We start from the raw sequence: 13837 nt of genomic DNA, 5'->3' as shown, positions 1-13837 counted from the left end.
AATAAATGATAGAAAAGCCAAAAGAGTTTGAAAGTTTATAAAATACCTAGGAATATCATCTCTCTTTTTTTTTTAATTTTTTACAAAAACCACCTTGCTTTATCTCAAGGTGGTAGAGGAATGTTTCTACCTCTCATCTCAGCCACGCTCTAGGTTGCGTATTGAGAACATGCTACAGGAATTGGGAGGACGGATGCTGCAAGTGGTTGGAGATTTGCAGGAGGAACTGCTGCAGATGCCTCTGAGCCTGATAAATGATTATTTATACAAAGAAAAGTACCAACAACGTGGCTATATAAATTACAAGTACCACTTACTTTGCTCTTCTTGCTGCTGGACATTTTATTCCTGAGGTAGCTGAAGGTGCGACTGACTTTTGTTCCACTTTTGCCAGAGGGGACACTGGTGTTCTCTTCAGATATTCTAAAATGAAAAGAGAGGTTGGTTTGGTTTGCCTCCTACAGCATCTATTAAATGAATTAATGCTTTTTAAAGCACAAATGCATTTTTATTATCCGATAGACTCATGATTTCCTTATGGTGTTATATGAACAACGATAAAGTAAAGACAAAACGCCAATCAAGTCTTGTCACATGTTTCAAGATATCCTCTGTTTTTAAGTAATCTTCACTCTCAATCCATGTCATAGCACCCTCTGCTGCTCCAATGGCCAAATAACTACTAAACTGCTGCCAACAACACAAAATACATATAAACCAAAAGCAAAATGACAGAAAGATTAATGAAATCAGAGAGTGGAAAACAGGGCTGAAAACAGATCAAGAGCATCTTGATCTTGGTGTATTCAAGAAACACAGCGGAAAGCATCAGGAGTGACACAAGAAAGTAAGGCAGATGCCAGACACCCAGCTCCTTCAGTGCCACAAATGCTGTCCCTCTTCCACAGGCAGGAAAGGACTTTTAAAGCCAGCACTCATCACAAAGATTTTCTTCTTGCTACAGCTTGCAAGGATGCAGAGTAACATACAAAAACATGATCAATTTTGCCTTCATTATAAGAATACAGACAGAATTACCTGCAAGGAGTAACAAGTAAGCCCTGGTAAACTAATATAATTTAATAATATATAATCTGAAATGCTACTATCTGTGAATAAGCACAAAGCCTTAAGAACTATTCACTGTTAGAGATAAGGCCCTCAATGGACAATCTTTCATATTCTGTGATACAAAATATTATTTAGTTTTTAGACAGGAATGGATCTTCACAAGTCTTGACATTTGCAAATGCAACAGAAGGTCATTGGAGCTAGGAAGGGTTCAGTCTTCAAAATGTGGGCACATTGCAGGAGTTCCAATAGGGAAGAGAGGGTATCACCAGTATATACTGTACCTTTGAACTGAGGAGCTGCTGGGGCCGCTGAACTGCCGGGTAGCTGCAAAAGACGGAGGGATGGGAATGGAAACGTTAGCTTGCAATCTTAGCTCAGTGGTTTTAAAAACAGGTTGGAAAATGTTTATCAGCTGGTGCTTAGAATAGATATCATTTGCTAGGATAAAGACCATTCCCCATATCCTCAGGTGATTTCAAATTAGACACCGAGGTGAAAGACTGCTTAATATTCTTATCATTCATCAGCTTCTAAGCAGAGGATATGAAACTGTTATCTTTGCTAGTAAACCAGGATACATGATTCAGAACTGCCAATTTAATGGCAACACATATAAATGAGAGCCATTCTGCCACAATACTTTTATTTATGCACCAATAGAAAGAATCTATTGTGCAACATATCCGGGTTTCATGTATAAAACATTTTTGCTTGATAAAATTATAGTTCATTTTCCCATCAAAATCCTGAAGCACTTCATAAAGAGTAAGAGAAACAAGAGAAGCCTTATTCCATTTTCCACAAACCGTTTCAGACTTCGAGCTTAGTCACACAAAACTGTGCTTGAGGAAAGTCTGACTTTCTACAGGCAACTGAAGCCCTGCCAATGACACAATTTCTTTATACACCAAGAAACCTGCTTGCATAATGCATCTGGAGCAGAGGAAGGAGCTGATACCATTTCCCAGAACCATTAAGGAACACTGAAAAGAACTGATCCGGAGGGGAGAAGATCTCAACGGAGTAAGTGGGTTTGTCAGGACTCTAAAAACCCCATCGCCAGCATCATTTACACAAACAGGAGCACAACTGTTCATGTCCTTGGGCTTCTGCATGTATATCGCAAGAAAAACAGTACTTTGGCTTTGAGTTCTGTTAAAATGTTAAAGCTAAGGGTGAATGCAAAAAGCCACTTGACAACGGAGGAAAAGACAATCCTTTGCCCAAAAGTAATAAGAGCATTAAGAAAATCTCTACAACATTATGCCTTATTATTCTAATACATGCATTTTCCTATATGCTGATTCAAGTCCCACAAAAGCCTGAAAAGGAAATATCAATTCTTCACACTGAAAAACCTAAAGTATTGGCATTCCCTCATTACTAGCTAAACATTCCATCTAACTAAAGATCTATCTCGAATACATCAGCTATTAATACTGTAACATATATGGAATAAAATTTATTCAATTTTATGCTGTTTATACCTTTTTTTTAAAAAAAAAAAAAAAAAACCTATATATATGTTGTCTAACATCTAAGTACCTAAACTGGCCACACAGGCAAGTTATAGATTTCCCACTTCTGTCCCTGGTTAACAACCTAGCGATTCTGGTTCTTGTATCTGCTCTAGCTTGCTTTAAGTATCCTTAGTATTTTATTTTTTTTTAAACAGATTACTCAATTTAGTTGGATTTAAATATTTCACAAACCATTCTGGTTCTTTACAGTTAACAATGTGAGAAAAACAAAAGAATGCACAATGAAGACTCATCATAATTTGTTGTTCGTGGCTGTTTTTTAGCACCTTGAGAAGGCACATTGCCTGGGGACTTTGATCACGTGCTATTTATTCTTACTGAGACAGTGCTTAATCACAGAAATGGAAGACTTGACACTGACAGGCAAAACAGATACAGACATTAATCAAGTTGAAAGCCTGTTTAGAGTTTTGAACTTTAGGTTACAATATAGCACCATATGACCAACGTGCAGCTACAGGCTACAAAACCCATAAAGATGAGCATAAAATGGAAGATAATTTCTCACCTTCTGCATTTTTTTGGGGTGGGAGGAGGCAAGGAAGATTTATACCCTTAATTTTTATACTTCATTACCAGGCTCAAAACTGAAATATGAAAGCCAGTGCATGGCCAGACTTCACAACTCACAAAATAAGTTAATTCTGCAGGAAACTCAGACCTTCTATCTATGTCCAATGAAACTGAGTTAGCAGCCAAATTTTGGTATACTTATTTGAACAGCATTTGAACACTACCCAACAAAATTATTTCATATGGTAGCTGGACTTGAAATAATTCATCAAGATTCTTTAGGAAAAAGAGAAGCAGCAGGACTAGCAGACTGCAAGCAGAAAAACAGCTTGCAGCTCCCTAATTCTGGCGGTAATTAGACTTTTGGGTGCCAAGAAGTGCAGAAGCTTGATAATAACCATCTACCATTTTCTAAAATGCACAGCCAGGCTTGTCAAGCCATCTGAAATTTGCATCTTAAATACCCCATATTGAACAAACTAACTCTCTGTGCTTTAGAGAAGAAGCTGGGGCATGGAGACATTGAAGAAAGATGATTGAAATACAAGCTTAATCGGAAGGCAAATACATCCAACCTTTTACGAGAAATGAACCCTAAAGACATGGAAAAAAATATAAGGTCCAGGATTACTGCATGAAAAATACCCATTGTCAAAGCATCTTATGAATAGCTGTGGCTAAACCAACCTTATATAAAGTCACCACAGTACCCACAAATATGAGGGCATAAAACACATGCAAAGAAGGCAACATTTTAGTTTGAGACAGTATCAGACATTCCTAAAAGCTCATCTGTAACAGCAGCACTGCTGAGGAAAAGAAGATAACTATTGCCTAATAAAAAACCTGAAAAAGTTGTTACACCCTGAACTGACTATGAGGACTTGCCAAGGTGGTGGGATTGTTACAGGATGAAATAAAGCAAAATATCAAAACACGTCACAGGACACCCCAAAAGAGGAGAAGACTTTCTTGCAACATGAAGCAAATGCACAATCAAGAAAGGAGATGGAAAGCAGAAGTAGATACCTACAACAGGTATGCACAGTGGATGGTATGGAGGGCTTTTTTTTTTTTTTTTCAGTTAGGGAAGCTACCAAAACCTGTAGGGCTGGAAAGAAACATCCCTTAAGCCACCATGGGCACCAAGATAGGGGTAGGTTTCCTGGCAAATCTTTTATTAGAACCAACAGAGTCATTCTGTTTTTTTCACTATAGATAAAAGACAATCATCTTTTCAGTTGTCTCATTTCAACATACTAATAAAATATACTGAAGAGACAGGAAGCAGTGTCAATATCTTTTATGTGCCTATTAAAAACAAGGAGAGTAAATGATTTTAATTCAAGCTCGGCTTGCTCTGCTCGTCTTTCTGCTAGCAATTGAACACGAAAAGTAAAAAAAAAAAAAAAAAAGCTACCATATAGTACTCTCCTGCATGCCAAAATTATTCTGATTTTATTGTCTCAACCTAGATAGTGAAGACTTGGGAGATTTAAGGTGTTTTGTCTTCAATGTAATGTTTTATGCTCAAGCCAATAGCAGTGAAGTTGTAATCAAGATTCTCAGACTTTAGTATCAGGGCTTCTCTCTTCTTTCCTGCTCTCACCAAGCAATGTACTCTTGCATATGAAGGGCAAGGATCTCTGTCTTCTCTTAAATCCATGTACTGCAATAATCTCAGGACAATTATTTTTCTTATAATAAAAAGGTAATGAAAATATCACCAGTTACGACAGTAGATGATAGCACTCATCAACTGGATAAGAACCAACACTAACTAGATAAGACGAAGGTGCTGATGGACAAAATATTTCGGATTATAGTTATAATCCTTCTATTCTGCCCTTTGTTAGCATTCACATACAGGACTAAGGTAACGCTGTTAGACATGATGCAACAGAGCAGTTAGCTTAATGTTTGCAATGTAAAACTGCAAGGTTTAGAGCAGAAACACAGATTCCCCCTTGCTTTCGCCCATACTGGCTGCAATGCATAGAAAATGATTACTTACTATCCAGCTCCTCCTCCTCATCACTGGAAGAAGAGCCAATAGAAAAGAGAGTTTTAGACTTAGGAATGAGCGGAGAGATGCTGAAGGAGAAGGAGATTCGTCTGGATGGTCGAGTCCGTCCAAGGGCTGAGAAGTGGGTTAACAGTAGACATTAGAGCATGCTTGAAAATGCATTCAATAATAGAAAGGAAAGGAAGGAAGCCAAAGCAAACTAAAACCAAACAAAAGAAACGTCTGCAAAGCAGCTGGCTTCAGAAAAGGCACAAGCAACAAAGAATGCAGAATGTGCAGACTTCAGAGGATGCCCCGCTTTTGTTGCCAGGTTCACCACTGTCCTTATCTTTGCTGGCATCTTCCCATAGGAACTCTTAATGAAGACTTGCATGTGACCAATTATTTTCCCAAACCAATAAGTTAGTTGGTCTCTGCTCAAATGACACCTGTTTCACTGAACTGCCAGGGAATCAAACTACAGCAAAACAGGATATTTGATAATGGCACTTTTCTTGGTTAAATTATGCTCTGAAGCTTTAGGTACAGGTACAACTCAAATGTTGATCTTATTCATGTGGAGAAGTTCTTGCCACTTCCACTCCTAAAGACACCATGTTTTGCTCATGTTAGGCTTCCAACTTTAAAGCTAAGTGACTTAAACTCTCTTTTCTTCCCAAAAATAAAACAGAAAAAATAAGCTCTCTTCTACTGCCTTCTTCTGAAATTTGTAGTCGTGTTTTAAAGAAACTGCCTCAGTAAGGGAAAAGACCCTTTGCAGCCTGTTTGGTCCTCTCCATGTGAGGAGTCTGTCAGGCAGAGTGCTAAACTCAGCAATCAGTTTGTGACATAAAATCTCCCACTAGCAACAGAAAATGAAAACAATTTCAAGTATATTCTCTTGTATATGTTACGACTCTTCTACTTATTTCAATATGTGAAATTTTATTTATGCACTAGTACTGCTAGCACCTTTCCAGAAATCCCTAGTATTTGCCCATGGGCTCTCCTGAAAACTTTGCACACTTTAAAAATAAATTATTTTAAAAAAGTAGTTAAGAGAAGTTGCAAGGCTGTTGCTATGTAAACATAATTGTTTAAAAGTATGGCTTTTAGAGATGTAGAAACCTACCAACCACTCTACTTTTAACTGAAATTGCTGCATAGTTGAATACTAATATTGAGTGCTATTCTATATATTTTCTGAAAAAACAAAAAAAGTCTACAGCACACATCTGATATCAGCAAGCCACATAACCTATTTATGGAAATCTCTGAGGGGATCAAACCTTCCTGTCATTTGACTGTAACCTCCAGCCTGAAACCCAGCACATGTCCTCTTGGCCACATACAAAGAGAAGCTCTTGCACTGCTGATAACTTACTGCAGAGATGAATTCAGAATATGAAGATATTAGCTGAGAAATATTCATGCAAAACATGCAATGCCAAGCAAACTCTTCTGAAATTTTCCTTCAGTCATTAGTCATAAGCAGCAAACACCTCAAGGGACTAAAATTGTGTTCACACTTTTCCAACTTAATCACCTAATGCAGCACAATCCTAGAGATGGACCCAGTAGAAGGCATTTAAATTGAGGAATTCTTAGTAAGATTCAGATACCCATTTTGTTTAGACCCTTTCAGACAGAGCTCTTCCACTGCTCTAGGACATGACTGGAAAACACTCTCTTCTTTCTTCTGTAGTCTAGTATCTATTTAGACTAAAAGTCACGATGAACAATAATACTGTAAATAGAACAATGTCCTCCAGCACAGTTCAATTCAACATCCATTTTGGTGATTTTATTTATAGCAGTTCCTGGCTATAGAACAATGCTCCACACTGGAGATTTGCTATTCCAGAGCTGAAATCAATCTGCCAAGTGCTCCAGCCAGCAGCTCTTGTGACCGCTCCCTGCGAAACGCTAAAGGAAGAGCAGTTGTGAGTGGCCACAGCTACTTTTGGAGACAACAAATGAAGTGGGGGTTAGAAACTTGTTCTTGGAAGCTTCTCCCATCTCAGTACCTATGACAATACATAGAAAGACAGGAGAAAGCTCTCCATTTATTTACTCAATTTAATTTTTGAAGCTTTTGTGCAAAACATGTTGCTTCTTTATCATCCAGACATCTTTGCAGGGGTCAAGGATTATTATTATTACTATTTTTTTAAAAACACCTAAGACAAAATTATGTAAGTGAAAGGAAGAAACACGGACAATTAAAGTTTTCCCCAGAATTTATCCCCAATACACAAAAGATTTATTTTTGCATGGCTTTTAAGTATTCTGCTGCAATAACAGGAATGTTAAAGCTAAATGGTACAAGAAACTTTATATTATGTAACCTCAGATCTTCTGAAAAAGGCCCTAGGTTGTTATGGTCACCTCTCCAACTGGTACCACCACTTCTGCTTCAAAGTAATGGAGGTAGAATGAAGAGATTTATGTCAACTGTCTGAGTGGGAAGAGAATCCATGACCTAAATTTCCAACGCGAGTAATGCTTTTGGATGCTTCCTTCAAACCACCTTCCTACAAGAGAGAGAGCCTGCAGAGGTGTCACAAATTAGCTATTGAGAAGGGAAAGCACACAAAAGCATTAGTCATTTTAACATCGATGTCCATAGCTAGAAGATGTCCTTCTCAAACATGAACCTTGCTAGCTCCTCCACAGCTAGCTCCACAGCTCTATCCACATAGATATTTTAATACTTTCTCTTTGTTCCTTCTCTCACAAAGAGACCACTCTGCTTAGACTGGCATAAAAATGGAAGGATAACTGCCTTGATGGTATTTTTAATCTGGGTCATGAGACAGGAAAATTGTGAAAAAGTTGGAATTTATCTGGTGGTGGTACAAATCCTCCATCACTGTAAACTTCTGCGAGGTTCCTCCTTCCTGAGGAAAGTCTCAAGCAAGAAGGAGGAAAGCATCAGCCTGCCAGGTTCTCTTAACCACCACGAGAGTCTGTTTTCTGGGAGTTAGCTGAGTTATTTATAGTGTTTGGTTAGCAACTGGAAGCATTGCCAATGAATTGGTTGCTTGAAAAAATAATGAAGGCCTTCAGCACAAGGAGGAAAGAGGGTGAGCCATCATACAGAGCAAAATCTGATCTTTTCATGGGATAAGTTTGCCAGTGTTTTGGTTACTGTTGCTGGGGGACACATTCGTTAGGCCACATGCTTATTAATCATGGAAGAATGAGGGCAAAGAATTTAAGTGTCTCCTACATAGCCCAATCTCTGTGAGCTTCTTCCAGCAAGCTTCCTAAATTACTAAAATGCCTCGGTTTAAAGTACCTTTTCCCTTTAAGCTTTGCAGAACTTCTGATTTTTCAATACAGCTCCACTTGCATCTGATGCTTCCATTAACATTAATGTTTTGGCATTAATTTCAGAAGCACAGTACCAGATTGAATCTGCATGACAAAACTCATCAAAAACATGCAACCATCAAATAAACCCTTTGCCCATCTGCTAAATCCACTGGGAGATGATTGGTCTACTGACCACAAAACAAAACAGCTGCTGTTTTCATTTGTGGGGACGAGGAATAGCGCTAATTGCAGTGTACAGACAACCACAACCCTGCACCCATAATTGCATGCAGTAGCCCAAAGATGGGTATTACATAACTGCAAGAAAGCAGTATGTTAAGAAAGAGGAAAAGATCAGAGTCCACTACTGACCAATGAGATGTGAGCTAAAAAATAAACCAATTTCTGAAAATGAAAACATGTGCAACATGGCCTTTCCTAAGCACATGCAGCTGCGGCCTTCTGAATGGCTCAACTCAAAATATAAACCTTGTGAAGCTGCAAAATTAAATGCTTGTTGCTGCATCAGTTAAGCTAAATTAAGTAGAAAAAAATCACCTAATTGTCTTTTGACATTTTCTTCAGAAATGTGATTCAATAAATTATGCCCCAAAACATTTATTTCAAAATAAAGAAAGAGCAACAAGCTCCCTCAGTGATACCAAGGGATGTGTTCTCAAGTTTCTACATCTCAGCTTTCAAAAACCCAGAATTAGGAAAACTAGAATTCAAGCAGAATTTACCTCAATATCAGAGGAAACAATTCTGAAAGGATGTTAAATTCAAATAGAGTTTTTCTACAACAAACTCAATAAATCATAGTTTTGATACCTGTCTAATTAAAAAAAAAAAAAAGGAACCACAGAATTAATAACACCAGAGAGATGCTGGTAGGAAGGAAATAAGGATACAAACTACATGAGGTCTGCCTATCTACCCACAGATCCATGCAATAGTGAGCATCGATATTTCACATCATACATGAAAGAAACAGCAGGTGTTATTAATTCTGCCTTGGGAAGGTAGCAAGAGATGCTTAATAATACCAGATATGGAATGGATATGGAAAATGGAAAATTTACTTACTGTCCAGCACTGGTTTACTAATTGCCATTAGAGACATAGATTTGGTCAGTGGAGAAGAAACAGCAGAGACACAGAAATTAAATCCTTGTGGCTGTGATCTTTGATTCATCTGAGGAAAAAACAAAACAGAAGAAAAAACACTGAGCGAACATGTCAAACCCAGCAGCTTCGCACCCATTTCAGATAACAGCTCAGGCCTTGTGCTGACTGAAAATCACACTAAAAGTCAAACAGCTGAAAATTTATAAAAACAAGAACACTTTTCCTAGAATAAGGTAATAGGTGAGAAAGGCAGGGGCTACCAAAAACAGAAGCTGAGCTGTACAGATGAAACACCAGGAAAGCTGGACAGCTTTACCTGGTGATCATAGTCTCTGATTTCTGCCTGCTCCAGTTCTTCAGTGAGAGACACCAGGGACCCGCATTCATCGCTGGCCAGCGGACTTCGTCGGAGATCCTTGGAGCTCAGAGAAGAGGTCTCCAAGCTGGCCGAGGGCTTCTTGTTCTCACCAGGGTCCCCGGTAAGGCCTTCTAGGCTGTAACTGAAGGAAAAACAAGTGGGTTAAATCCCGACCGATTCTCATTGCCTACTGTCTTTCATCACATAGGGCCTTCAAGCATACAACAGAATGCAATCCCTAGCTGAACCACCGAGGGAAACACTTATGTTATTTCTCAACGTTTTACTTCTCAAGGACCAAATGTAGGTGGCAGTGGAAGCATTTATCTTTACATTTTCTTCAGAACAAATAGCAGTACCTTTGTGTCTCTACTGAGACATCAGGGTTGCTTGGGAATAACCATTCAAACTCCTGGGTCAGTAGACTTTTCCATATTTTTTCTCCCGATTGACAGGTACAGAGGAAAATCTAGAATCAGTTTTAAAGATTTGGGTATTTCTACATATTCTGTTTTGTTGTCTTTGCTAGTTTCCCCTTAAATGCAGCCACTCAAATTGAACTACCTGCACAGCCCACTGCTGCCTGCACTTGGAAACTACAGCTCTCAGCAGCCACGGAATCAGAGCCAGACTGAGTGCAATATTCTTCTTTGCAGAGCATCCTCTGAATCTGTTTAGCACTTGTCACTATAAGAGGCTTTAGTGCTGAAAATGCCCTTCTTACAGTGCAAGCTGGTTTATTTTTCCTTCTTTTTAACCCCCCTAATTCAATAAATGTGTCTCCATTAGCCAATCAGTCCTAACATCATTTGCTTATAAAACTAGGTCTGTCCAGTGAAGCCAGATAAAATCACTCAAAATTAAAGAAAATATAAAACTTTTGCTTGCAGAACTGGTACATATGACAGGTTTGGGCAACCTCTGTTTGTAGAGACAGCTGCTGAGGACAGACAAGTGATCTCTACACAAAATAATGCTAAATACACTCCAAAACAATGTTTCACATGTGATTATTTTCACCTGATCTTCCGTCAGTCTGACCTTCTGCTTCTGACCTTCCTCAGCATTGAGGCCAAGCATCAATGAATCCATTGCAAGTTTGGGATTCATCTCCAGATACACTAGCACATCTATGTCAATACAGTTTGGGTTGAAGTATGGCCTACCCTAAATAACATCTCAGCTTCAGGCTGATCACGAGATTTGAGTAGCCAAACATCCAACATTCAAACAAATTTAAGAGGAAAAAAACATACAAAAACCCAAATAACCCCAAAACTCTAAATCAGAGGTGTTTTAAATTCAGGTAGACTTGCACAGTAGTTACTCATGTTCTACATTTCCTTAGAAGTACTAAGTGGCTGATAAATATATCTTCAAAGCAAAAATTGCAATAAATCTTGAGTAAGATTTAGCAAAGACTTTTTCATGTTAGTTAGTGAGAAAGAGACTGGCTGGGGCACTTACAGTTTAATCTGTTTCAGGAAGATTTTAACTCGACAATACCTGCACAGTGAAATCAGTCCCTCTCCTATTGATTATCTAGGACAGAGAAACATTTTTTTTCTTCTACCCCAAGATAACTGTGATATCACAGAAAACAAAGCAAACAAACAAAACATGCAGCTTGGTGTGACACACATAACTCTGCTCAAAACTTCAAATATTATTATGCAGCCCATCAATTTGTCATCAATTGGTCATACTGGCCTTGTTAGTCAGCGCATCTGGACCAAATTCTAATCAATTCTGCAACTTCAAGTGCAGAGTGTCATCTTCTTAAATATCTAGTCATCAGAAAAAGAGCTGAAAAGCTCTACCCACAACCAGCAAGAAGTGCCAGAGGAAAACAGAAGCTATAAAGTCTGGGAGACAGACCCGCAGTTATGTTAATGCACATTATCAGGAAAAGATCTGACCTGTAAGCATTAATCCCAACACTGGACTTTTTACAGACAATGCGTATTTTAAATGTCTGGGAAATTTTCATCTGTGGCTATCAGATAGTTTTTTCACAGAGGTTTTACATGATTAGCCTCTTTGAAGAAGAAACTAGAGCTTTCAATTTACAAAGAGCCAGTCTGTATGAGCTTAAACCCTTTATAAGACATGTCCAGAACAAAACAGAGCTGAATCACATTAACTCTCCCTTTGATTACTTGGCTCTCACAATTATCGCTCTGACTATCGCTGCTGCAAAACACAGGGAAAACAGCAACTCTAACCCAACAGTGCAGCTTCTTTAACACTCAAGGCCATCGGAAAGCAGCCACCACCTTCACCTGCACCCGTTTTTAGAAGACCCATTTCCGAGCCTAATTGCTGAAAAAGCAGCCGAAGCAAAAACACACGTGCACGTTTCAGCCAGAGCAGCGGAGGAAAAGCCTGGGCAGGAGAGGGCAACAAGGCAGGTTTTGCAGTGCTCCTTTGCTGCCGCCGCACATTCATTTATACCGTACCTTCTACAGTTAAAGTCAGGAGCCATGGCAATGAACTGTACGCCAGAGGGACACCAGCTCAAACTGGGAACATCAGAGAGGCAAAGAAAGGAAAAGGGCTGTGATTATTGGACTGTTATGGAAAAGGGTCAATGTTAAAAGACTCTCACTCATGTATCTTTAGGAAAAAACCACACTCACGCAAATCAGTGCAATAGGTAATAGGTATTTCTGGCTGTCAGAACACACCAGACTTCCCCAAATGATGGAGGTCCTTGGTCACCACCGAATGGGTGGTAAGACAGCGCACGCTTCCCTCGGACCGATCCCATCAGTGGGTGCTCAACATACTGGACAAACTGCTCCTCGGGAGGAGAGACGTTTTGAGGGAAAGCAGGACCAAACACACCAAAGCTACGTTTGCATTACGAATCACATAGCCATTATGTTAGTAATAATCAGTATTTTTCTAGCATCTCTCATCCAAAATCTGAAAAAAAAAATCCTCAGATGATACAAAAGAAGGTTTAAAGCCACTGCCAGCACATGTTTTTTTGCCATTGCCTTGTATCCTTTCCATAACTGCACAACACAGAAAAAAATTAGAAGGGTTTGAGAGTGGGAATTCCAAAAATTAGTACCTGTCTGATCAAGAATGTTAACTGGGTGAAGACACCTCTAAAGGACTTTGCGCACTGCAGCTCGGGGTACTCTTCACCAGCAGCCTTCAGCACACTGCCCTGAACAAGCTTTATGAAGGCAAACCTGCCCTTCATATTCCAATACATCAAGGGCCAAAACATGTGGAAGTGTTAGTGAGGAAAGGGGATTAAATACTTTCTTCAGGTCATGAAAGAAATAAGCCTTCATGGTCACAGTAAACCCATCTGTACGATACATCTGTTCAGTCTGTGCTTCTGGCAGCATGTTCATCCCCGCGGTGTCAGGAAATCACTTGAGCAGAGGTAAGTGAGGACTAAGACAGGAACATGGGCAGGTATCAGCTCTGCTTCCCTGGACTACACTCCCTGCCCACCTGCTTACAGCCACCAGGATGGGCAGCTGAATGGGCCTTTGGCCTCATCCACTGGAGCTGCTCTTGCACTAATTTCCTTTCACTGATTTGTTTGCACGAGTCAGTAATTCTTGTATGTACTTAGGAATGGAAGGAGAGAGAAAATTCCTCGTTGAGATCACATTTACCCCAGATAGTGTATCTGTAAAGGTGCATCTATTCCTGATTCTTGCCACTTTACAGTGACAATCTAAAATGCTCAAGTGGCAGGGAAGGACAGAGGACGACGGGAGAGAGGGGGGAGACAGAGGCAGAAACAAAGTGAGTGCCCTGGAGTGGTGGGAGATCTCAGAGAAGGATAAAGACCTCTTGGCAAGAGCTATGGAAAACAGAGACTGGCAGAATTACCATCCTGCTGGTGAGCCACCCACAATCTGTTGGCAACTC

General features: G+C 39.5%; 1 protein-coding gene across 1 annotated transcript in view; it reads right to left on the bottom strand.

Moving 5' to 3' along the window:
- The window catches only part of AKAP13 (A-kinase anchoring protein 13), a 158670-nt gene that overhangs the window by 25881 nt on the left and 118952 nt on the right, over window positions 1-13837 (bottom strand). The window contains exons 13-17 of the mRNA XM_088538629.1: window positions 12397-12459; window positions 9896-10079; window positions 9538-9646; window positions 1356-1398; window positions 318-423 (exon numbers count right to left, since the gene is read on the bottom strand). Of these exons, the coding sequence (XP_088394755.1) occupies window positions 318-423; window positions 1356-1398; window positions 9538-9646; window positions 9896-10079; window positions 12397-12459 (505 nt within the window). The remainder of the gene's footprint in view (window positions 1-317; window positions 424-1355; window positions 1399-9537; window positions 9647-9895; window positions 10080-12396; window positions 12460-13837) is intronic.

The sequence above is a fragment of the Tinamus guttatus genome, unplaced genomic scaffold (assembly GCF_059628265.1).
Source record: "Tinamus guttatus ecotype Peru unplaced genomic scaffold, ASM5962826v1 Tinamus_guttatus_pri_ptg000004l, whole genome shotgun sequence".
Lineage (NCBI taxonomy): Eukaryota > Metazoa > Chordata > Aves > Tinamiformes > Tinamidae > Tinamus > Tinamus guttatus.
Note: the sequence above shows the minus strand (reverse complement) of the source record. Positions and strands in the feature narration are given on the sequence as shown.